General features: G+C 56.7%; 1 protein-coding gene across 14 annotated transcripts in view; it reads right to left on the bottom strand.

Annotated features, from left to right (window-relative positions):
• Nucleotides 1-26026, bottom strand: part of CCDC57 (coiled-coil domain containing 57) — a 101841-nt gene that overhangs the window by 51464 nt on the left and 24351 nt on the right. For 10 of the 14 annotated variants that reach the window (XR_005364101.1, XR_005364100.1, XR_005364102.1 and 7 more), the window contains 7 exons: nt 22871-23029; nt 19801-19963; nt 19321-19455; nt 13522-13744; nt 12744-12896; nt 7599-7702; nt 2202-2372 (listed from right to left, as the gene is read on the bottom strand). Coding sequence is in view for 8 of the 14 variants with exons in the window: in XM_038546254.1 (XP_038402182.1) it covers nt 2202-2372; nt 7599-7702; nt 12744-12896; nt 13522-13744; nt 19321-19455; nt 19801-19963; nt 22871-23029 (1108 nt within the window). In the remaining 6 variants the exon portion in view is untranslated. Of the gene's footprint in view, nt 1-313; nt 1107-2201; nt 2373-7598; nt 7703-12743; nt 12897-13521; nt 13745-19320; nt 19456-19800; nt 19964-22870; nt 23030-26026 lie in introns of all 14 variants that reach the window. The other 4 variants (XR_005364103.1, XR_005364105.1, XR_005364104.1 and 1 more) reach the window with 2 other exon arrangements.

Below are 26026 nucleotides of genomic sequence, written 5' to 3'. Positions count from 1 at the left end.
GTGGGCCCACTGATGGTGGCGCGTCCCCTGTGGCTGAGCCCGCGGTGCGGCCGGGAGCCCTGGGGGCAGCTGGCCTGGAAGCCCCGGACATCCCTCTGTCCCAGTGTCCATGACAGCAGCGCATCCCCTGCTGAAGGGGAGTCTGCAGGCCGCCTCCCTGGAAACAGCAGTCATGGTGGGGGAGACACGAGTCCCGGCCTGCCCTCCTTGGTGCACGAGGATGGCTTCCAGCGCCCGGCCCCCGTGTCTGCAGGCCTGTTCTGGCCCAGGCCCAGCCTCCCGCCTTGTCAGCACAGACCCGAGTCCCACTTACTCCGCAGCCAGCGCCGGGGCCGTTGGCAGCTGCGTCCTGTCCCGTCTCCAGGTGCCATGGTGGATCTCCCCACCCCCGCCCCCCGGCCTGGGCCTGCTTCCTCTCAGCAGAGTGAGAAATTCCAAAACCAGGTTCTTGGCGCTGGAGGCTTCTGGGCCCCCAAGATGCTGCCGTCCTGGGGGGACCTGGCCTGGGCACAGGGAGCACCCCCTGGGTTTCCTGAGCCTCTATTTCTCCCTAAGGTCATAGTCAGTTTAGCTCCAGCCAGTCAGCCACAGCATTAAACATCCTGATTTTAAATCCTGCTGAGGCCCACAATTCTTCCCGTCTAAGCAGCAGAGTCCGTGAACCAGGCTGTGAACCTTGGGGGCTGCTCTGGTGCTGCTGACCTTGGGCCCGAGTGTGGGCAGCCCCTGGAACCAACTGCGGACACGGGGTTCAGGCAGACGTGCTGCTCTCCTGCCTCTGTGGCCAGGACGGTGTCCTCGAGCTGCAGGACAGCGGGAGGCCCGGCGAGGGGCCGGGGCTTGGGCTCTCCAGGCAGCTTCTACTCGGGAGCCTCCCCTGCAGCCGTGCCTCCCCCGTCCGTCTGTCCCAAGGCCTGGCTGGGTCCCCCTGGTGTTCCTGAGCCAGAGAGGAGTGGACCCACCCTCTCCTCTGGTCCTTCGGCGCTGGCAGTTGTCCTGAAGCCGTCTCCCTCCTGCCCTTGGAACAACCTCTGACTTCTACACTGCTTCTGCCAAAGAGCTCAGGGCGGTGAGCTGTGACATCAGGTACAGTCGTTACTGCAGGCCTGCACAGGTTACAGGTCACCTCAGGTCAGCACAGGTAACCCAGGTCACTGTGAGTCACCAGAGGTAACCCTACGTTACTGCAGGTCACCACGGGTAACTGCAGGTACTGAGGTCCCCAAAGATGATCACAGGTGACCCAGGTCACCACAGGTAACTGACAGTAAAGACAGCACACTCCTGACAGCTCTTCCATCACAGTGCTGGGTAAGAAGAGAAGTGGCCTGTGTGTCAGATCTGTGGGGACAGCAGTGCCAGGCTCTCCCCCCATTCAGAGCCTTGGCCAGAACCAGCCACGGAGCCCGTGGGGCCCCGGGTGTGGAGGGCACGAGACCCGCACACGCCCCACTGTCATGAGCACAGGGGCGGTGGCCCTGAACACTCAGAATCCCCACAGGGGTCCTCTCGAAGGAAAAACCCAATTTTGCATTCAATTTCAGGGTTCCCAGAGCCGTCCTGGCCAGTCAAGCACTCACTTCTAGAGGAAACAGAATAGCCCTCTTCATACATGTGGGTTTCCTATGCTGGACTGACTTTTATTTTTAAGATTTGTTTATTTATTTTAGAGAGGGGGAGAATCTGAAGTAGACGCCCCACGGAGTGTGGAGTCCAATGTGGAGCCCGATGCTACGACTGTGTGATCACGACCTGGGCCAAAACCAAGAGGCGGATGCTCTACCGAATGAGCTGCCCAGGCGCCCCTCCTACGCTGGACTTTTATTTATTTATTATTTTTTTTAAAGATTTTATTTATTCATGAGAGACACAGAGAGAGAGAGGCAGAGACACAGGCAGAGGGAGAAGCAGGCCCCATGCAAGGAGCCCGACACGGAACTCGATCCCGGGTCTCTAGGATCACACCCTGGGCTGAAGGCGGCACTAAACCACTGAGCTACTGGGGTTGCCCTACGGTGGACTTTTAAATGGTGGGAGCCCAATGCCTGGAGGCCGGAGGTGGGGCAGCACCCCTCTGTTGAGGATGAGGCCCCAACATGAAAGCCAGTTGAGGCGGGGCACCAGGGGCCCGGGAGGGTGACTTGTGCAGCAGGGTCCCCCATGGCACAGGGTGGCGGGAGCAAGGGTCCACAGGCACCTACCTCCCCACCGAGGACAGCCTTGTCTGGGGCTCCCGACTGCTGTCTGCCCCCAAGATGCTCCTCAAGCTCAGCCATCTGCTTCTGCAGCTCTAAAACCTCCAGGTGCACCTGGTCCACATCACGGGAAAGCTCGTGCTGGATGATGTCTGGGTCCAGGGGTCTCTGCAGCACCTGGGGGGCCATTTCAGGGCAGCGTTAGGAAGGAGAGTGTGGGCTGGGGCAGGTAGGAGGGCGAGGAAGTGGGGAAGGACGGAAGCACCCAGCAGAACCGCAGGACAACCGGAAAGGAGACGCGGTGGCCAGTCCCTCGGCTCTGGCTTTATGCACGTATTCCCCACCGCTGCGCCCCACCTGTCTCCTGCAGCACGGACACAGGCGCCAAGGCTGGCGGGAGCCTCCAGGCCTGGAACTGCGGGACAGAAGCAGACAGCCTAAAACCCTCTTCCTGAGCCCAGCTCGGGTAGAAACAAACACGTGCAGAAAATGTAGGTAACTCGTAGGGGGCACCCCGGGGCTTGGGATGGGAGGTGGTGAGGCGAGAGGGGTGAGGCCAAGGCCTTCAGGAGCGGGGAGCACAGAAGGCAGAGGTGGACAAGGGCCAGGAAGGGAGGTCCCAGGCGCAGGGCGGCCTTGAAGTTACAGGTCGGCCAGGAGATCCCCAGAATGGGACCCTGGCAGGGCTCCAGGGCCAGCCCCTCACGCTGGCAGCTTCTCTGGATGTGTGTCCTCCTGCTGATAGAAGGAAAGGAGGAGGCGATAGAAAAAATGACATCTGCTCTACACTCTTTCCTGTTTTATTCTCAGGAAGAGAAAATATGTTTCTATTCCAGGAACTCCTATAACGAATCCCTGGTGAATATTTTATTCTTTGAATTTGTCACATACACACCCAAAGAGGTGACCATTTGGGAAACGCTTAATTGAAAAACAAGCAAAAAACACTTTGAGGCAAACATTTTTCCTTGTGATAATCGTATCACCTATAATTATCAAGGAAAAGTTAAAACTTTTTTAAAATGTCTATTTCTTGTTTGTAAACGTGTGTGTGCACACGTGTGTGTAACATTCCAACCGTGGGCAGAGCTGGAAGCAGCAAGTCTGAGTGTCCTGAGGCCCTCACCTCACGCATGTGCACAGATCTGGGACACCGTGAGCAGAAACAAGAGATTGCTGAGTCCCCTCCATCCTGAGAGTGAAAACTGCCCCCAGCAGGGTAAAGCACCAGCCTCCCGGGTGCCACCTGCATCCTGCAGTAGCTGAAGGCTCAGAATACGCTTGTGTTCAGTGGTGTGTTCTGTTCCACAGAAGATGCAAGGCATACAAAGCAGTATGATTTATGTATTTATGGACTTAAAAGGACATGTGAAAACTCCTCTTCCTGTAACCTCATGAAAAAATACCTGTGCAAAAGGAAACAGGATGTATGATACCAAAAGTACAAGCAATAAAAAGATAGATTAAACAGAGGCGCGGGCAGCCCCGGTGGCCCAGCGGTTAGCACCGCCTTCAGCCCAGGGCATGGTCCTGGGGACCGGGTATCAAGTCCCCCGTCGGGCTCCCTGCATGGAGCCTGCTTCTCCCTCTGCCTGTGTCTCTGCCTCTCTCTCTCTCTCTCTGTCATGAATAAATAAAAATCTTTAAAAATAAATAAATAAAATAAACAGAGGCGCCCAGTGCATCAGTCTGTTGGGCATCTGACTTCAGCTCAGGTCATGATCTCAGGGTCCTGGGATCAAGCCTGGTGTTGGGGTGGGGGTCCCTGCTCCACAGGGAGTCTGCCCCTACCCCTACTTGTGCTCTTGCACGCTCTTTCTCAAATAAATAAATAAAATCTTTTAAAAAACGTTTAGACAAAACTCAAAACCATAAAAACTAAAAATATTTGTGCTTCAAAGGATGTTAGCAAGAAAGTGAAAAGAGAAGTTTTAGAATGGGAGAAAAATTCTACAAATAGTACAGCTGATAAGGGATTAGTATCGAGAATATATAAAGAACTATTAGAACCCAACAATAAAAAGACAAACAACCCAATTACAAATGGTAAAGGATCTGAATAGATATTTTTCCAAAGAAGACACACAAAAGGCCAGTAAGTACATGAAAAGATGCTCCACATCATCAGTCGTTGGGAAAAATGCAAATCAGAACCACAGCAAGGTACCAGTTCGCACCCACTGGTGCCAGAATAAAAAACACAGAAAATAGGTCACGTGGGTCAGGACGTGGCCCGTCGGGATCCTCACACACGGGCGGGGGCACATAAAACGGTGCAGTAAACGTGAAAATGATTTCATGGTCTTTCAAAAAGTGAAATACAGGGATCCCTGGGTGGCGCAGCGGTTTGGCGCCTGCCTTTGGCCCAGGGCGCGATCCTGGAGACCCGGGATCGAATCCCACGTCGGGCTCCCGGTGCATGGAGCCTGCTTCTCCCTCTGCCTATGTCTCTGCCTCTCTCTCTCTCTCTCTCTGTGTGACTATCATAAATAAATAAATTAAAAATAAAAGTGAAATACAGATTTACCATAGGACACAAATTACACTCCTCAACATGTACCGGAAAGAATGGGAAGCAGGGACTTGCACAGATGCTCAGACATGGCATTCACAACCATATAATCCACAATTGCCAAAAGCTGAGAACAAACACGTATCCACGATGGGGAAACAGAATAGGATGTTACTTAAGCCTTGGAAAGCATCACGAAATGCTGAGGCTACCCCCTGATGACAGACCTGGAACAAGGTGATAAGAGAAATGATCTGTTAACAAAGGGACAGCAGCCCATGTTGCCAGTGTAACAGGCGGCTCACAAACACGCAGTTGCCCAGCTACCAGCCCTATGGACTGGTCACAAACTCACAGGGTCAGTGCCAGGAACTGGTCATAACTCATAGCTGTCGCAGGGCCAGTCACAGGAATTGGTCACTAACAGCCAATACAGTGCAGGTCTCAGGATCTGGTCACAAACTGACAGCTGCCGCAGGGAAAGTCCCAGGAAGTAGTCACAAAAGGATCCCTGCCAAGGCCCAGTTCCAGGACCTCGTCACAATGCACAGCTGTGGCAGGGCCATTCCAGGAACTGATCACAAACTCACACCTGTCACATAGTCAGAAGAACTGGTTACTAACTCACAGCTCTCACAGGGCCTGTCCTAGGAACTGGTTAGTAACTCACAGCTGCCTCAGGGCCAGTCCCACGAACTGGTCACTAACAGGCAGCTTCCGCAAGGCCAGTCCCACAAACTGGTCACCAACTCACAGCTGCACAGGGTCAGTCCCAGGAACTGGTCAGGAACTCACAACTGTCACAGGACCAGTCACATAAATGGTCACTAACTCACAGTTGCCGGTGGTCAGTCACAGAATTGGTCACTAACACACAGCTGTGTCATAGCCAGTCCCAGAAAATGCTCCATTATTGATAGCTGCACAGCACCAGTCCCAGGAACTGGTCACCAACTCACAGGTGTGCAAGGCCAGTGCCAGGAATTGGTCACTAACACACAGCTGCGCAAGGCCAGTTCAGGTATTGGTCACAGTGGACCGATGTCAAAGGGCCAGTCCCAGGAACTGGTCAAAACTCACAGTGCAGCAGGGCCAACCCAGGACCTGGTTAGTAACTCACACCTGATGAGAGCTAGTCCCCGGAACTGATCACTAAGTCACAGGTGCCACAAGGCCAGTCCTAGGACGTGGTCACTAACTAACAGTGGTCGCAGACCCAGTCCCAGGAACTAGTCACAAATGGACACCTGCAGGGGGCTAGTCACAGGAAATGGTCATCAATACGGCAGTCATAGGACCTGGTCAGAAACTCACAGCTGCTGCACGGCCAGTCCTGGAAAGTGGTCACTAACACACAGCTGATGCAGGGCTAGTCCCAGGATCTGGTCACTAACAGCAGTTGAACAACTGGTCCCAGGAACTAGTCAGAAATGGACATGTGCCGTACGGCCAGTCCCAGGAATTGGTCCATAACTCACAGCTGCTGCAGGGCCAGTCGCTGGAATAGGACACTAATGCACAGCTGTGCAGCACCTGTCCCAGGAACTGGTCATGAACTCACAGGTGCACAAGGCCAGTCCCAGGAACTGGTCACTAAGTCACAGCTGCACAGGGCTAGTCCCAGGAACTGATCACCAACAGAGCTGTCGCAGGGCCCGTCACAGGAACTGGTCACTAACAAAGCTGCTGAAGGCCCGGTCCCAGGAACTGGTCACAAAGTAACAGCAGTCGCAGAACCAGTCCCGGGAACTAGTCACAGATGGACACCTGCGGAGGGCCAGTTGCAGGAGATGATCACAAAATCACAGCTGTCACAAGGCCAGTCCCAGGAACTGGTCATTAGGAAGATGTCGTAGGGCCAGTCCCAGGAACTGGTCAAACACGTGCAGCTGCTGCAGGGCCAGTCCCAGGAACTGGTCAAACACGTGCAGCTGCTGCAGGGCCAGGCCCAAGAACTAGTCACTAACTCAGAGTTGCCACAGGGCCAGTCGCAGTAACTGGTCACTAACAGCCTCCGCATGTCCAGTCCCACGACAGTCGTCCATCCCACATGTAGGACCAATGTGCCCCGCGGGGAAGGGTGTTAGACTTGACTGGATTTGGACAGTTTCTGTTCAGATGATGCATAATCCAAGAATGATGGACGGTGGTGTCGTTTATACGTATTGGGAGCATAGTTATTGTCACTGAACTTATACCTCAAAATTACAAGCTTTCTATGTATTTCATTACAACGAAAGGAAACACAAAAAAATTCCTGGGGCGCCTGGGCTGCTCAGTGGTTGAGCGTCTGCCTTCAGTCCAAGGCGTGACCCCAGGGTCCTGGGATCGAGTCTCACATTGGGCTCCCCACAGGGAGCCTGCTTCTCCCTCTGCCTGTGTCTCTGCCTCTGTGTCTCTCATGAATAAATAAATAAAATTAAAAAAAAAAACAAAACAGAAATTCTGCATTTGCACCCTAAAGCCCGTGTTGGGACTCAGCCACAGGTGACAGGAGGGCTGGCACCCTAGGAAGCAGGGGGCATCAACCCAGCACACGACTGTGGCCTGACTCCTGATAGGCAGCCTGGCTGACGGCGAGGGTCGGGCTGCTGAGGTGTCTGTGCACAGTGGACACTGGCCCCGACCCCTGGGGCCCGTTCTCACTGCAGCGTGTCCTGAATGCGCCTCCAGCCTCACACGTCTTGGCCGGTCGCAGCCCCGTGCACGGCAAAGATAGCAGGCCCCGTGCTCTGCCATGGGTGCCTGGACTCAATGGGTCTTACTGAGTGCCGTCTTGGGCCTGCACGTTACCTCACAGTAACCCCTCCCTTGGAGGGAAACTGAGGCACAGAGCAGTCACGTGGTCCAGCCGGGAGATCCCCAGCCCCAGTGTCAAGGGGAGGCCATACCTTCTGCTTGAGCCGGGCCACCAGGACGGTGGTGAGATGCGTCCTGTCTCTGAGCCTCCTGAGCGCCTGCCCCACAGGTGCATGACCAGCTGACATGGCTCCTCCTGTAGAAAGAGTGACTCTGTCAGGCTCAGGTGCCCTACTGCCTTGGGGACATGCCGGTCGCCTGCCCTGTTTGGGGTGCAGGGCCTGTGCTGTCCAGGGCAGGGGACATGCTCCCTGCCCTCCCCTGTCCCCATATCAAGGAAGCAGGACTCTCTGCAGGGAAACAGCAGTGTCGCCACCTAGTGTCTGGCTGCGGCCAGGCGCCACCTAGTGTCTGGCTCCCAGGCCTCCGGGAGGTGGGAAAGGTGCTCCTACCAGCATAGGTCAAAGAAGGAATCAGTAGAGGTCAGAAATTATTTTGACCTGAATTATCATTGATACACTGCTTATCGAAAAATCTAGAAGCAGGGCTGCCAGGCTGGCTCAACTGGTGCAGCGTGCGACTCTCGGTCCAAGGGTTGTGAGTCCGAGCCCCACACTGACAGTACAGATTACTTAAAAAGAAAATCTTTTTAAGAAAAATTTCACAAGGGGTGCCTGGATGGGTCAGTTGGTCGAGGATCTGACTTGATCTCAGCTCAGGTCATGATCTCTGGGTCACAAGATCGAGCCCCGTATTGGGCTCTATGCTGAGCAGGGTGTGCTTCTCCCTCTGCCCCTCCCTGCTCATCCTCTCTCTTTCTGTGTTAAATAAATATTTTTTAAAAAAAGACTTACTCTTTTGAGAGCAAGAGCGAATGCGAGCAGGGGGAGGGGCAGAGGGAGAAGCAGGCTCCCCCTTGAGCAGGGAGCCCGATGCAGGACTCGATCCCAGGACCCGGGGATCATGACCTGAGCTGAAGGCAGATGCTTCACCTACTGAGCCACCCAGGTGCCCCAAAATAATTTTTTTTAAAGATTTTATTTAAAAAAAAAAAGATTTTATTTATTTATGCATGAGAGACACACACACACAGAGAGGCAGAGACATAGGCAGAGGGAGAAGCAGGCTCCATGCAGGGAGCCCGACATGGGACTCGATCCCTGGTCTCCAGGATCAGGCCCTGGGCCAAAGGCAGGCACTAAACCGCTGAGCCACCAGGGCTGCCCCCAAAATAATTAAAAAAAAAAACTTTAAAAGCAAACAAATGTCAGGAATGCACTAAAGGTTGTCCTTGCAAGAACACCTGTGTCCCCAGAGCTTCCTGAAGAGAAGGCAGATGGAGTCAATGAGCTGAGTGTCTGTCTCAAGAAATGAGAAAAAGACCAACGAAATACAGGAGAAGGAAGGACAGAGAGAGTAAAGCTCACACTAGACGCTGAAGATCCAGAACACGGGCATACAGCGTCACGGGCTCCTCAAAAGGCTTTTTATAAAGATAAATCTATGGTGAGTCTAAGCAAGAGAAAGAGTCAACAAAAACCACACAATCACAAGTAAATCTAGAAACACAGTTTTACTTTGGATCCTACAGGCTTTTATTTTTTTTTTATTTTTATTTTTTTATTTTTATTTTTTTATGATAGTCACAGAGAGAGAGAGAGACAGGCAGAGACATAGGCAGAGGGAGAAGCAGGCTCCATGCACCGGGAGCCCGACGTGGGATTCGATCCCGGGTCTCCAGGATCGCGCCCTGGGCCAAAGGCAGGCGCCAAACCTCTGCGCCACCCAGGGATCCCCCTACAGGCTTTTAAAATCCATAGGATGATACTATAGGCAACTTTCAAAGAATTAAATGAAATGGACAACTTTCTAGTAAAATACAACACCACAAAGTGACACACACAAAAAATCTGGGTCATCCTTTAACTGTGAAAAAAAAAAACTGAATTCACACTTTAAAACCTTTTCACACAGAAAATCCTAAAACTGGGGGGGTGGGGGGCGGTAGGGTTGAAGTCTATTAGTTCAGGAAATATTAACATAAATCTAATACAAACTTTTTCAGCAAACAGACGAATGAGGGACATCTTCCGACACATCTGACGCCAGAACCGTGACCGTAAACCCTGACCAGGGGCATCCTGAGGAGCAACGGGCATAGGCCGATGGCACTCAGGAACACGTGCCACCTGCTGAGCTGATTCCAGAGATGGACGGTTGGTCTGACACTCAAGCAGTGAGCTGGTGACCGCACGTAAGACCTTCGCCGCAGCTGAGGGCCTGGAGCGACCGAAGGGCTGCCCCGCGGGCGAGGGCGAGGGGCCCAGGGATGCTTGCAGGGGCTGCACGCCCACGTCCTTCCTGTCCCTCCCAGCTCTGACACCGGTTGCGTAGCCCAGAAACCCAGGGAGCTCAGACCACGGAAGGCCCCGGACAATCCCGTTCCCCGCAGGGTGGGCCTGATGCAGACAGAGGCTCACCCCACACCACCCGCCTGCACCCTCCTGGGACGAGCGCATGGCAAGGATTACAGAGGGGCCACGGGGAAACCGGGCAGCAGGGATCTGCCGCAGCCTTGAGAGCTGAGCTCTGCAGGGGCGGGGACGCGGGGAGGCAGGGACGCAGGGATGGCGGCCAGGACGTCAGTGGCCTTGGGCCGGCGACACACAAGGGCATCAAGCAGAAGGTCCTAGAGTGCGCAGCCACTCAGACGTGCCCCCGGGAGTGCGCCAGGGTACGGGCACCCATCGTGCCCGAGGAAGGTGGGGCCCTGACAGATCCGGAGTCGACTCGGGGTCGGAGTTCCAGGCCGTGGCACCTGGTACGTGCGTCACAATCCAGCGTCACTCATCACACCTGTAACCGGGATAATCCCAATTCAGATGGAAAGAGCACCAGGAGGACACAGATGTCAGGACAGGATCATGTGGAGTATGGGACGGGGAACTTAACGCAAGCTGATACGCTCTTACAGCAACGGGAAAAGAAAAGTTTCAGCAGAGGAATAAGATAAGGAAAACCAAGATGGAAATGTTAGATCTGAAGTCCCATGGAGGGTCCAGGGCAGCACCGGGGGTACGAAGCCCAAGAGCCTGCAGACGGACACAGAGGAACCAGACTGAAGAAAGTCCCAGAGCTACAGGGGCCCGTGGGAGACCAACAGGACAGCCAGCATTTCACCCCTGCGGGCCTGCGTGGGAACAGAGCTTGGAGTATAGAAAACACCTGCAGAAGCAATAGCTGGAAACTCCCTAAATTTGGCAAATTCAACGCCAAACAGGATGATCTGAGGAAGTGCGTGTCCAGACACATCACCTGAGATTTGTGACCCAAGCGACAGACTCAGCCCCTGGCTCTTCGGGGACGGTGGTGCGGACGGAACCGGAACCACAGAGGACCTCTCGGAAGGAAGTGGCACAGCCAGCTCAAGGGCTGAACGCCGGGACGTCGGCTCCTCCCTTCCCACCAGCAAATACGCCCCTTCCGGGTGAAGGGAAACCAGAGAACTCTCGGCAGCACACCTGCCCTGAGAGCGGATGTCGGAGCACCTGGACCTCCAGGGCCGATGTCTGGCCGATCACCACAGACTCACATCTTTCCTCTTGAGGTTTTTTTTTTTTTTTTTAAAGATTTTATTTATTCATGAGAGACACAGAGAGAGAGAGAGAGAGAGAGAGAGGCAGAGACACAGGCAGAGGGAGCAGCAGGCCCCCTGCAGGGAGCCTGACGCAGGACTCGATCCCAGGACTCCAGATCACGCCCTGGGCCGAAGGCAGGCATCCAACCACTGAGCCACCCAGGCGCTCCATCCTCTCGAGGTTTTAAAACTACGTTTCACAGTCCAGAGCAAAAACGGTCATCCTGCCCGAAGTGGTTCTTGACAAGGGAGGTGGCACTGGCGACAGCAGGTGCAGGGACGAGGCCCGAGTGGCAGAAGGATTGCCGCCTTCCACTGCTGGCCATGCAGCGTGGGGGGAGCTGGCTGTGGTCCCTGCAGCCACCGAGGCCCTGCACACCGGTGACCCACGGGCAGGAAAGAAGTGGCCGAGGGACATACACGGGCAGGAAGCGGCCGTGCACACTCAATGCGACAAGTGCAAGTGTGGGTGGTGTGACCAATGGGCGTATCAGTTATAAAAACACCAGCAAGGGGATCCCTGGGTGGCGCAGTGGTTTGGCGCCTGCCTTTGGCCCAGGGCGCAATCCTGGAGACCCAGGATCGAGTCCCACATCGGGCTCCCAGTGCATGGAGCCTGCTTCTCCCTCTGCCTATGTCTCTGCCTCTCTCTCTCTGTGTGTGACTATCATAAATAAATAAAAATAAAAAAAAAATAAATAATAAAAAATAAAAACACCAGCAAAATGAACTTCGGAAGCTGCCCCATGTGCCGCCTATAGGATATTCACCTCAAGGGCGGGAGAGGCAGGTCAAGAGGGAACGGACCGCAGAGACACACGGAACAGACGCTAGCCACAGGAAGTCAAGTGGCGTGACCAGCAGCATGGAGTGGATGGACCTGGCCCCAGAGGGCGGCCGGGAAGACAGGACCATTCCGTCAGCACAGGAGGGCCCGTCCCCCGTACAGACACCGCGGTCCTAGTGCTGGACGCATCCAACAACAAAGCGTCACAACCCATCAACCCAAACTGACAGCACCACGATAAAAAACAAAGCTCTGCGTTACAGCAGGAGTAGAAAGGAACCTCCTCACTCTGACTCGCCTCCCTGGAAAACCCCGGGCAGGTATTAGAGTGAAACGCTGCCAAGCTTCCCCCGGGATCAGGGACAGCCCAGTGATGATCAGCGTCCCACGGGAGACCCCGCCAGGAAAAGGAGTAAGAGGGACGGGCTGTGGGAATGCCAGCCCGGGGTGGAGACCAGGTGATCTGGAGGTGGGGGTCCTGCTCCCCCTCCCTCCCCATACATCATCCCTGCCTGGCCGGCGTCTGCCCCCTAGTCCCCCAGGTAGACCCTCCGCTGGGCCAGCGCCCCAGCCAGGTTGAGGGGGCATCTGCGTGCGGCCGAGCAGGTGGGGGGCAGGGAGGTGCCCACATGGAGGGGTGAGCAGCCTGGCCCAGGGACTCCCGGGCACCGGGAACAGGGACCCGCGGCTGTGATCCTTCCTTGACCTGTGCCTTTGCATTTCCTGCACTTGCTGTAGCGTTTATATTCCAATGAAAACAAAGGCCGCGTCAGTGGGACAGAGCATGCGACAGGAGGAGACGAGGACACTTACCGGGGGCCTCAGCCGGGCAGTGGACACTGGGCTGAACGTCAGCGTAAGATGAGGACCTCTTTGCAGGATCTAAGACATCTTCTATTTGTTCCTCCAGGGTTTTAAGTTTATCCTTTAGATTTCGTATTTCCGTTTCAAGGACCATAACGTGATCTGCCCCCAAAAAAACCAGTAAATGCACAGGCACACACACGGACGCTCCCATCACCGTCACCTAGGTAGAGGCCCACTCGGGCTGGGGTGGCTGGCTTCCCTGCCCGCCCACCCATAATGCCCCCCCCCCGCCTGCGGCGAGGGCGCTCCCTAAGGAGGCAGACAGGCAGCACCCCCTCACCCCCACGCACTGGCGTCTGTGGGAGTGCACGGCGTCTCACGCGCGGGGCCGTGCTGCCTGGGGCCCTCTGCTCACGGCCACTCCTGGGCCACCAGTGGGGCCCCGCTCCGCCACAGCACAGGACACCCCGAGGAGAGGCTCAGCGTCCCCAGCCCCACACTGCCCGCCACTTGAACAGCGCCCAGCAGCTCCCCGGCCAGCGGGCTCCCGGCTGGAAGTGCCAAGGACGCAGCCCTTCGCTCTCCTCGTCCCCAACCAATAAAACGCTGTAACCCCTTTTGTGAACACGGACTCCACGAAACCTCTCTCGGGGGAAGGCTGCTGCCACACATTGATGTGATGTTTTAAAGCAGTTGTTCATTTACAGACTCCAAGTGAGCCCCTTTGGGACCCGTGGAGACCCACGTACCCCCAGCCCCTGCCCCCACCCTCGCCCTCACTCACCAGGAGCCTTCGCAGCTGCCTCTGGATGTGGCCGGGGCTCTTCTGGGCCGCCGGCCTGACCCCCTGACGGGGCAGGAGGAAGAACATGCTCACTCAGAGTCTCCATTTCTTTCCTCATCTCTGAAACAGCCCTTCGTAAGCTTGTGTTTTGCTCCTGGAGCCTCTGGATCTCATAGGACGGAAAACTTTCCTTGGTTTCTTCTTCACGATGCCTTAGGAGCACCTGGCACATACAAAAAAGAAAAGAAAAGAAAAAAAAAAAAAAAAAGAAAAGAAAAGAAAACGCTGACAGCTAGGAAGACACCTGTGGCATGCTGCCCATCCAGGGCTGGCCGCATCTGCACTCCCTCCCGTCTGCCCACCCGGCGGCAGGAAACTTCCACCTAAACTGACGGGGACAATGAAAACCTTCCCAGCAGGCGCTGGGAAGACGAGCCTACTGTTTGACAGGCAGCTTCCTTCTCAGCTACAGTGGCAGCTGGTGTGGAAAAGACAGGCAGGCAGAGTGCCCACAGGGAGGGCTGCTGCGTGTGTGTGACGGCGCGTCGCCATGGAAGACCGTCTGGCGGCTCCTCCAAGGATCAAACACAGAGTGACTCCCGACCCACACTCCGCTCCTGAGCATAAGCCCAAGAGAACCAAAAACAGATGGCCCCGGCAAAACCTGCACACGCGTGTTCACGGCAGCATTTTTCACAGGAGCCAAAATGTGCAAACACAACCATCCACCAATGGATGAATGAATTAAAAAAACGTGGCAAGATGGAGCAATGTTCAGCCATGAAGAGGAGTGAAGCCCTGACACACGCGATCCCCCAGGTGAACCGTGAAGACACGCTCCGTGGCCGTCAGAACCTGAGCACAGTTGCAACCACAAACACACTCAGGGAAAGGAAGGAAAATGGGCGTAAAAGCAAAAGAACAGAAAAGAATTTTATTTATCTTTTTAAAAGATCTATTTATTTCAGAGAGAGAGCCAGTGCATGGGGCGGGCGGGGGGAGAAGCAGACGCCCCTGAGCAGGGAGCCCCACGTGGGGACTCAATCCCAGGACCCGGGGTCAGGACCTGAGCCAAACGTAGATGCTCAATCACTGTGTCACCCAGGAGCCCCCAGAAGATAATTTTAGAAGAACCAGAATTTCTGGAGAAACGAGAAAGACATCATTTGAAATAATAAATTCACTGAGGATGGCCTGGGAGCAGACCAGAAGGTGCAGGAAGGAGGGAGAGACGGGAGCATCAACAGGCTCTGCGGAAGAAGTCCTTCAGTTACGACACGCTGACCACAGTACCTTCGGATTGATGAGAACAGAGGACCACAGATGCAAGAAGTCCACCAAACTCAAAGCAAGATAAACACAAAGAAAATCCCACCAAACAGCACGTCATCATCAAATTCCTAAAACAGATCAGAGATAGAAAATGCCCAAAAGCGATGAGAACACAGCACACTCGGCACGCACAGGCACAGATACCAGGTTTCTGCTGACTTCTCATGACAGCCACTGGAATCCATGGGACAGAGGGAGGGTGGGCGTGCGGCGTGCAGGAAGGGGACGCCCCACGGCCCCGCATCCACGCTCAGCGGTGGCGTCCTGAGGAAATGACAGCGACACAGGCTACGGCCCTGAGCACAGGGCTTCACCGCGGCAGGCCCGCTGCTGGCTGTCAACACCAGAAAGTCAGATGAGCTCCAAGAAACGAGGGTCTGCAGACCCGCTGGCAGGGAAACACGGCGCCTGAACAAGGGGGGCAGGGAGCGCAGCCCGGCAGACTGCCTGGTCCTGGTCTGAGCCCTAGGAGAGCCCCTGGCACAGACACGGGCCTGCAGGGTCCCCCTGACACACGGACATGGGACTGCAGGACCCTACTCCGTCCGGCATGGACACAGGCCTGTGGGGTCCCCTCCCCACATGGACACGTGCCTGCAGGGTCACCCCACACACACAGACACAGGCCTGCAGGGCCACAGCTGTGCTCACTGTGCGAGGGGGCCGCCGCCCCAGTACCGCCCAGTCTGCAGCCCCCGGTTCCCTGCAGCCCCAGTGGCGCTCCAGCCAGTCGGCGAGCTCCCGGGGACGCATGAGCATAGCCTGCGCACCAGGGTGGCAGGGGCTAGCCGAGCATCTCAGCGGCCGCCCGGAAGGGATGGGCTGTGCGGTGCGACACACAACCATTTACGTTGTGTTTTGAAGAATTACAATGATGTAAAAAACAGTCACTGCACAAGTGGAAAAACCTCCAAATCCGATAGCAAGACCTGACCTGCCCAGAGAGAGCACGTGCCTGGGAACATGGACGAGGTCCACACGGAGAGGCCACCAGAGCCGCAGGACAGCGCCCCGAAGGTCGGCCCCCGGGGAAGGCCGCGGCCTCTGGGAACGTGCGCTGATGAGCCCGCGGCGAGCCTCGTGCTGGGTCACACCCCCCATTCACGCTTTGTGAAGGGGACGCGTGGCACAGACGAAGGCTCCGACGCTCCAGGTAACGAGGCCCACCACTCGTTCGGGTCCACAGAAGCGACAGAGGCTGCACGAGGCAGCGCTTGGGGCCCGACAGGAGCTGAGCGGCCAGACCCAGGACCTTCCACAGGCCGTGCTGCTAAGCTGAAATTGCTGGATTTCTGCGGCGGCCACGCGGTACTTTTCCTTCCAGAAGGAAGCGAGTTTTTTATCTCCCGAACACAGGCCCCAGCTTCCCAACGCTGCCGGCACACCATCCCTGGCTCGCTCTGCACCCGTGCTGCATTCCAGCCCCGACCCCGTGCCGAGGGCTCCCCTGGACACTGCAGGCAGAGGGGCCACCGTCTCCCTGCAAACGCCCACCCCCTTCCTGTGCCCTTCGGGATGTTTCCCACCAAGCCTCCCAGCTGCTCCCGCACGAGGGGCCTGTCGCTGGCCCAGCCCTGCTCAAAGACCTCCTCTGCCGCTTGTGGGGCAGGGACCACCCGTCTCGGGGTCTTCCCTCTTAGTGTGCGACGGAGAGACCGCATCAGCCCCAAGGCCCTGGGCAGCCCAGCCAGCTCCGAGAGTCAGGGTCTCATCTGTGACACGGCGTGGCAATGAAGCCTTGGGGGCACAGCCCCCCCCGCCCCCCCACGCCCTGTGCCGGGAGGGCCTGTGCTTTGCGGGACGGACACGGCAGGATGACCAATACCATCCTTGCCGGAGCTGCATGCACACGACTCGGGCCCGGTGGCAAGACGGCGCGGCAACGGGCACAGTGGGTATTGCTGGCTCATCCTCCTCGTACTTGCCAGGGGCCCACCTAGACCGCTTGGGCAGCCTACCTGGTGACCACTGCATCCTTCCCACATGGCCCATCGCTCACCTGCCAGTGGGTCCTTGCCCCACGGCACAGAGGGACCCGCAGGGCTTAGGGGTCGTCCTCCCACTGTGTCAAACAGTGCACAGCATCCTCCTGTTGATCCTGGCTCTGAGGCCCCACGTCTCTGACCACCTTGCGGTGTGGCCTGCTGCATCCCCCTCACCCTGGCTCCGGGCCCCAAGGCCAGGCCCCCCACAGGATCCAAGGTGTGCACATGAATGGGCAGGAGCGGGGTGACTTCCCAGCATGGTGGGCGGGGTATGACCTTCATGTGACTCCCAGGACAGCCCTGCCTCGCACACCAACGGCAGGGTGAGCACCAGCACACAGGGCGCAGCCAGAGGCCCAGGGCCACTTCCCCTCTGCAGCGGGCATGTGAGCCGTGCGTGCTCTCCTCTCTGCAGCCTGGCTACTGTGCGCGCTGGTGCAAGCAGGCCCGTGGACAGTCGCCGGCCTCCAGTCGCCCTTCCCGCCCCCCAGGCTAATGACGGACGGCTGAGGGGACAGGCTGCTGGAAAGATCCTCGGGCGGATCCCAGTAGCTCTGTTCTCCCGAACAACCGGCTGAGTGACTTTTCGTAGAAGGACAGAAAGGCAGAGGAAGCAGGACAGTGCTGACACACCACCTGGCACTGTCCCAGAAGGCGCCTCTCCCGTGGCTTCCCTTGGGGGCCGTGAGGTGGACGCATGCTGGGCTGCGGCTTCCTGGGATGCTGCCTGTGGGCCACATGCCTCACACTGGATGCCGACGCTCCCTCAGAGACTCTGCGGAGAACCTTCCCACCCCTGCCAGCCTCCAGTGCTCACCTGCTCCCCTCGGTGCCCCCTCCCCCTCTGGGGCCACATCGCTCCCCACGCTGCCTTTGCCGGCACCTGGCCTGCTCCCCATGTCCCCGTGCTGTTCTGTGCATAAGGACGCCAGTCATACCAGACGAGGGCCCACCTGCTTCCAGGTGACCTCGTCTGAACCGCCCGCAGCCACAGCGACCCTGTCTCCCCGGAAGGCGGCACCCGGGGGGTTGGCGGCGAGGACCCCGACCTGTCCCTTCGGGGCCACCGTTCAGCTTGTGGGCACCTCATGGTCAGTGTCAGGCTCTGGGCGGCTCTCCATCAGTGAAGGGATCTTGTGAGGAGGAAACGACCATGGCTGCATGTCGGTGCCTCAGATGCCACGTGTGAAGACGTGTGTTTTTGGGATAAACTCCAGCCCCTTAGTCCTGTCCCTCCTGGAGAGATGCGGGCCCCAGTCCAGGAGGGCCCCTGGCTGCTCGTGGATTCCCACCCCATCTGATGGGACGTGCACCCTCCGACATCAGCGCCGAAGCTACCAGGACAAGCATTCCTGACAATTTCTAAAGTGAGTAAGTGATCTGACCCTGTGGCCTGCGGTGGTGCAGGAAGGACACTGGTGCCCCTGCCACCCGCTGACCCCCCACACCCCAGCCTTCCTGCCGCTGGGAGCCTCCGCGCTCACAGGCCGTGTCCTCCCTGGGGCTGTGGCTCCTGCCCCGCCGTCCACACAGACGCCGGGTCAGTGTCCTGGGCTCTGACAATGTCCACAACGACCCAGACGTCATCAAACATTAACTCTGACTCTGCGAGAACTTAACATTCTTGAGGGAAGAAGCAGAGGTCCTGGGCTCCAGGCTGGTTAGGACAAGGCAGGAACATACACCCCGGATCAGGGCCCACACGCTCTACTGACAGGCTGGGCGCCCAAACGTAACTCTCCCAACACCGGTTAGGAGCTGAGCCTACGAACAGGCGGCCACCACAGCGTCTTGGAGGAAACCTTGCCCCACCAGGTCCCTGTGAGAAGCCAGAAGTCAGAACAGCTGCGGGCTTTGGGGGTGACGGGGACCGGTGGGGAGGGGCGTGCCCGCAGGCTGGGCGCCCTGGACACACTCACCTGAGCCGCGCGCTGAAGATCTGTGTGTCTCACTGATGTAAGCAGGAGGCCTGGAAAGATCCTCCTGCACCGCCTCCCGGTCGGCTCCCCGACCTCGTGCAGGCCCTGCCCCCCCGACTGAGGACCCCTGCTGTGGGTTCGGAGCCTGGCCCTGCCCCTCCCAAGCTGCCCCACAGGGTCCCTGCATCTGCACCACAGCACCGGCCTCAGCACCAGAACTGAGGGCCAGCAGACAAGGTTCTCGGGCGGCCTGGCACCGGGAAGCACTCGGGCGGCACGCGGTAGTCCCGCCAGGCAGGATCACGGCGCAAGGCAACCCACGCCACAGCAGTGTTACAGTGACTGTCTGGATGGCATGATGTTTGAACGTAGGGTTTTCTGAGGTTTTGAGAGACAAACAAGAGTCTGCGTCCAGAGTTGCTGTGGCCCTCTCGGTGTCAGACTGGCCGAGACACTGGGAGGGGCCGGGGCGGGGAAGGCCAGGGCTGAGGGGAGGCTCGAGGAGTGGGCTGCTGGGGCCCTGGCGTCGCCAGCAGAGGCCCAGCGAGGGCAGCGGCACTGACCTGCACCTCCTTGTCGGGGAGGAGCCCGCGTGTCCTCAGCGCCTCCACGGCCCAGTCCCTCTCCAGGCTCAAGGCCTGCAGCACCACCTCCTGGTCACGCAGCGTCCGCTCGGTCTCCTGCAGCTTGGCAGCAGCCTGGAACACACAGAACACAAGTGGGGCTCAGTTCCCGCCGGGAGGGCTCCCGGGCCACAGCACCAGCCTTGGGGTCCTTCTTGGGGAGCAGATGGCAGGCGCCTGAACGAGCGGCCCGTGTGGCCCAGGACCCCAGCACGGGCACCGAGGGGCACCACTGCCACGATAAACACTAAAATGCTACGGGCGGCTGCGGGCAGGAGAGGGACGCGCTTCATTCCTTAATGTTTGCTGCTCAGGGAGGCTCCGCAGTTTCCAACTGGAACGACGACGTGGCGAGAGCCCAGAGCCCTCCTCCCGGCCCACTCGGTGCAGGACGAACCTGACGGGGCTGGGGGTGCAGACCTGATCTCGCGCCTCGGTCAGGGCCTGGATCAGGTCCTCGGACTTGCGGTAGTGGTCCCTCTCCACGCTGTCACAGCGCTGCCGCCAGTCCAGCTCCAGCTGCGCCCGCTCACGCTCCAGGCACCGCTCCCTGTCTGCTGCCGCCGACAGCTGCTGTTTGTACCTGCGGGATGGGACAGCACGGACGTTACCGTGTTGGACGTGACAAGCAGAGCTGTGCTGCAGGCGACGGGGTGAAGGGAGGGCGCCGCCACGTGGCAGTAGGGCCCCTGTGGGCCAGCCCCCGCTCCCCGGGGCTCTGGGGCACATGACATGCTCAGGGGTTGCAGCCGGGAGGAGCCTGTGCAGTGTAGACACCCACGCACGGGCAAGCTCGGGTTCAGAGAGGAGCGGACGGCAGGGACTCCCAGCACCAAGGAAGCCAGTACCATGGAAGGTCAAACTCAGGAAACACAAGAACTGATTCGTAAGAAGAGAGGAGAGGAAAGCCAACAAACTTGAAGAAAAAAAAAGAAGTGATTCCAGCAGAGAAATGTGAGATTTCAGAGCTGCAAGGAGCGAGCACTGGAGAGCGTGGGAATGCGGGCAGAGGGGAGCAGAGAGCTCAGAGCCTCCAGGACACACACAGAGCCCTCCAGAGAGGACCCACATCCATCTAAGAGCAGGTCCAGGGAGATCAGGATGCAAGAGACGAAGGAGGAAAGCCAGCACAACCGGGGGGATGCACATCCTTGGACCAGAGAAGCTCGCGAGCACTAGGCGGGGAGCGGCACAGACGCCATGTGCACTGTGAGCCCCAGCTAGAAAGAGAAGGGTGAGAGATAGCAGTGCCAGAGGGGCGCCGGGCTCCCCGTCGGCCACACGGGGGCAACGCACGCTGGGAGGCTCTGGGTGGCCCCTGCCCGGGTGGCCGGGCTGCGAGCACCACAGGACCCACGCGCCCCAGCACTGCGCCTGGAGGGAGTCTCCTGCTGGCCCTGAGATGCAGCAGCTGCACGGTGACCGGTGACTGCAGGGTCAGGGCCTGTGGGCGCCGACGGCTCACAGCCGCTGGGAAGGACTCTGCTGCCAGCCTGAAGCAGCCCGGGAAGAAAGGCAGCTTGGCCGCAACACCATGGTCCCCACCTAGTGAGACCCTCTGTCGGGGACCCAGCTGAGCGAGCCGGACTCCTGAGCACAGAAACGCAGATAATAAATGGGACGTTTGGGCATCCCTGAGTGGCCCAGAGGTTTAGCGCCGCCTTCAGCCCAGGGCCTGATCCTGGAGTCCCGGGATTGAGTCCCATGTTGGGCTCCCCACGTGGAGCCTGCTTTTCTCTCTGCCTCTTTCTCTCTGTCTCTCATGAATAAATAAATTAAAAATCTTAAAAAAAAAAATCCAGGGGAGAAATGATTTGGAATTGAGCATCCTACACCCAGCAACTCAGCACTCCTCCTCAAGAAGGCACACCTGGGGACAACTTCAGACACAAAGGCTCACAGCAGGGGGACGGGGCCTCACAAGCTGGGGAGAGCCCACTTGTTCGTTTTTTAAAAAGACTTATTTATTTATTTATTTATTTATTTATTTATTTATTTATTTATTGAGAAGGAGCAAGTGAGAGAGCTGGGGGAGGGGCAGAGGGAGAAAAAATCCCAAGCAGACTCTGAGACTGAACCCAGAGCCCGATGTGGGGCTCAATCTCACGACCCTGAGGTCATGGCCTGTGCTGAAACCAAGAATCAGCCGCTCAACCAACTGAGCCACCCAGGCGCCCCCGAGTTGTTTATTTTTAAAATGTCCATGGAGGGTCAACACTTTGTTCAACGCCAGGAAATGCCAGCCTGTCCCCTGACCATCACGTGTCCACATGCCCACGCTCCCTGCACTCGGGTCCCAGAGTAGGTTCTCTGTCCACAGAATTAAAGTAGAAACCAGTAACAAAAAGATTTCTGGAAATCTCAAAATGACGGGAAACTTAGCAACACATTTCTAAACAGCCCATGGACCACAGAAGAAATCACAAGGAAAATTAGAAAGTATTTTTAATGAAATAATATCAAAATCTGTGGGACATAGCAAAGTAGTGCTCAAAAGGAAATTCACAGCATGACATGCTTATGTTTGTTAGAAAAGAAGAAAGGTCCAAAAATCATAATTGAGGACCCCATCATTAGAAGCTGTCAAAAGAACATCAAATTAAGGCCAAAGGAAGAGAAGAAAGAAAATAACGAAGATGAGAATAGGTATCAGTGAAAGTAAAATTCCAGAAAACAACTGTGAAAAGTCAATGAAACCAAAGGCGATTTCTTTAAAAAGATTGGTAAAATCAAGAGATCTCCAGCCAGACTGACGGAGAACAGGTCCACACACCTGGGGAGACACGAACACCACCGCCAGCTTCGTACCAGTAACGTCAATGACGGCGGGAAATGGGCAAACTCCCCCAAAGACAAAACTGACACAGAAACACAGGAAACCTGCAACACGCACGCAGAGGAGCCAGACGCAATGTGCACCCGGGTGGCTCGGGGCTCGGGGGAACTGCGGGGCACTGGCAGGCCCGGGACAGGATTCAGTCTCGGCTGCGGGGGTGGCTGAGAGGGGTACACGCGGGTCAAGATTCACCAACCATACAGGTGAAGTGAGTGCATCTTCTTATATTTAAACTATTCCCGGAGAGGACACGCTCTTTACCCAAGCACTCACTCCGTCTGATGAGGTGTCAGCAGTCAGACAGGCGACACGAGGGGTGACTGCACACGGGACCAAGCAGCAAGACCGCGGCCTGGCGCCCAGGAAAGGCCTTCTCCGGACTCCCGTCCATCACCCCACCCTGCGAGCTCCTCCTCACCCTTGCTCTCCCTTCTCACGACCAGATGTTTGTTTTCTATTTCCTGTTTCTCATCTTTTTCCCTCGACAGAAGTTTGTTTTCTGTTTCCTGTTTCTCATCTTTTTCCCTCGACAGGATGTGAGGCTGGGGCCTTGGTTCTGTTCCTGTTTGTACCCTGAGCGCCCAGCATGGCACCGGGGCCCCCAGGAGGCGTGCGGGGAGAAGACCCCCGTGGGGAGGAGGTGGGGGAAGTCACCTTCCGACGTCCTGCTGGCACCGGGCCAGATGTGCCTTGAGCTCCCCTGCTTCCTCCTGCAGAGACTGAATCTGAAGGTCCCTGGAGATTATGTCCTTGGACAGCTGAGCAACCTGGGCATCCCAGCCCGACCTCAGAGTCGATGCATCTTCCCGAAGTCTGCACAAAGAAGGGGAGCTGTGTGAATATGGGCGTGTGGCCCCCTCAAGCTTTCTTTTACGTGGCGCCCCCAACACACGCGCAGCCCTCAAAGGAAGTCGACACCAGGGTCTCCTCCACACCCACGTCTCCACATCAGGCAGAGACCTCCTCGCCCAGATTGGGAAACAGTCTTACCCAAGAAGAAATATCCACCCAACCATTCCACCCACCCCAGTGTCCACTAAAGACCTACAACAGGCCACGCCGACGCCGGCTGTTCAGGGGATGGGTGAGCCATGGAGGCCTTGGGGTGGCCACGCCTCGTGCAGCCCCCCACATGGACGTTCGACAGCTTTTTCAAATTCAACAGTAAAATGAGGCCATACAGAACCCTTTCCACCACCCAGTAGAGTCACCGGAGAGAAACTAGAGAAGACACCTAGAGACACAGGCTGGGGAAGCCATAGCACCAGCTGTGCGACGGGCGCTGGGTCCCCCCGCCCGCAGCCCGGGAGGCTGGCTTCCCTGTCATTCCAGGGAGCAGTGCGGATTGCCACCTCAGGGGGGAGCAAGCCCCACCTGGAGGCATCGAGACCTTTGGGCCCAGCTGCCGACCTGTCTGGAAGCAGCACGTCGTAAATGTGGGGTCACAGACGTTCTCAGAGGAGAGAGTCTGTCAAAACAGAGTTCCCAGCATTATTTTTAGCCACAGGAAAAAGACCATTTTTCTTCATATGCTTTCAACAAATTATTTTTAGTACAATTCGTGCAAACTCACCCTGACCCTTACCTAAAATAACATGGCCTGTTCTGAATCACAGAGGGCTGCACGGGGTAGGGAACCTCAGAGCACACCCAGGTACGACACTGTGCAGGTGACAGGAGTGTGGGCCCGCTCCGGGACCACAGGGCGGCCAGGGTGACAAAGTGCAGGCAGGGACCGTTGCCAGGGTGGCACATGTGACCGACATGGTACATGTGACTGACACATGTGACCCTGGAGCCACGTCCCCACAGGTCTGGGCCTCCACTGGCTGCACCGCAGCACCACCAAGTGTCTGACACGATGGGGGGTGAGGGCTCTCCTCAGGCTGCGTTCCCAACCACACGTCACGAAGAAGTTGGCTGGACACAAACACCCGGACCCCGTTCTGGATTCATCACCCATTTGTTAGCAATTCTAAGGGGCAGAGGACCTCGGGGTGGAGGTAACCCATCACTGAGGCTTTTCCTGACTTTCCAGATAGGAAAGAGCAGCTGCAGCCCTAGAGGTCACCTGCCCAGGCCTCAGATAGCATCAGGGCACTTCTGCTTGGACTTCCTGCTGCACTCCCCAACTCTGCTCCTATGAACCCCAAGTGTGGCAGCTCCCTCCCCCACCAGAGAATGGGAGAAGCTGCTGGAACTCAGGAGCTGCATTTGTAGGTCTTCTCAGTTTCCAAAGACACCGACCAAGCCATCTGCCTCCCGCAGGGCTCTGCTTGTGCTCCCAAGTACACTCTAGCTCCTGCTCGAATTTGCTCGGACCAACCCAGCCCAGTACGGTCAGAGCTCTGGAGAGCAGGGTGCTCCCCCTGAGAATCGGGTGTGCTGCTGACCACGGGGCCGCGGGCCACACACGGCTTCTGAGCATGTGGCTGGTCTGAATTGAGAGGTAGCTTCAAAATTTAGCACCCCGAAAATGTAAAATACCTCCCGTAGTAAAATACCTCCTGTAGTAATTCTTTTAGGCAAAATATCATTTAGTTTTTATATGGATTACCTGTTAATGACATGCAACATGATTAATTTCCCTTCTGTCTTTTTGTGCCTTAACTGTGGGCACTGGAAGTGGCCTGTGTGGCTGGTCGTGATCTGTGGTATGTGACACGGTCGGGTTCCCGCAACACCTCGTGGGGCCACGGCCTCTCTACTGTGGCGTTCACGACCCGATGCTCTCAGGTAAATCATCACAAATATGCCCAAAGAAATACCTCAAAATCTGGGCTGTTTTTGTTGCTGGTTTTCTTTTCTTTTTTTAAAAAAAGATGTTATTTATTTTTATTTATTCATGAGAGACACAGAGAGAGAGAGAGGCAGAGACGCAGGCAGAGGGAGAAGCAGGCTCCATGCAGGGAGCCCGATATGGGACTCGATCCCGGGTCTCCAGGATCACGCTCTGGGGTGCAGGGGGTGCTATACCGCTGAGCCACCCGGGCTGCCCTGTTGCTGGCTTTCACACAGCGCGTGTCTTAGTATGAGAAGACATGGGCTGTGATGGTGAGCGCAGGTGGAAGGAGGCCGGCCTGGGGCTGCTACACAAGGAACTTCGTAGATTCCCAACAGCAGCCCAGAGAAGGGCCCACGCGAAGCCCGGAGCTCAGGGTATGACGGGAACACACACGCCCGTTAGACTGTCACTTCTGCTTCTCTAACTACTGTGGCTTGCATCGAACAGATCAAACAAGGCTGTTTGTTCAATCTAAGGAAATCTTCTTGAATAAGCTTTAACTTCCTGGTGCTGCACAGTAAGAGCCATCGTCCCCCTGACGGCAGTATAATTTGGCAGAGCACCCTCTTGGAGCCGGGCACATGTCCCAAACATACAGTAAGTGCTAAGTAAGGTGAACACGAGCCAATGACCGTGTTGACCATCTTAATCATTTTTAGTAAACACAGCTTCTCCAAGGATCACCTCCCCACTGGCAGCCAGGAGCCTGGAGTCCAACTCCAAGTCCATTTCCAGTGGTCCTACATGCATGTGTGTCGGCCTGGACGCTATGCACAGCAGCCTGGTCTACACGTTGGAAAGAAAACTGGGTTTAGTAAGAAAGCAGTTAATGGAGCATCTGCTTGCAAACCAGTCTGGCAGCTCCTCAAATGATCAAACCATCGGATCCACCAATTCCCCTTCTGGATAGATCCCCCCTGAAATTTTAGAGACACCTGAATAGATATTTGCACACTTATGTCCACAGCAGCCAAAAGGTGGACACGACCCAAGTGTCCACGGACAGATGAATGGGGAAAGAGAAC

Source organism: Canis lupus, chromosome 9 (assembly GCF_011100685.1).
Source record: "Canis lupus familiaris isolate Mischka breed German Shepherd chromosome 9, alternate assembly UU_Cfam_GSD_1.0, whole genome shotgun sequence".
NCBI lineage: Eukaryota > Metazoa > Chordata > Mammalia > Carnivora > Canidae > Canis > Canis lupus.
This window is presented reverse-complemented; position numbering and strand designations above follow the sequence as displayed.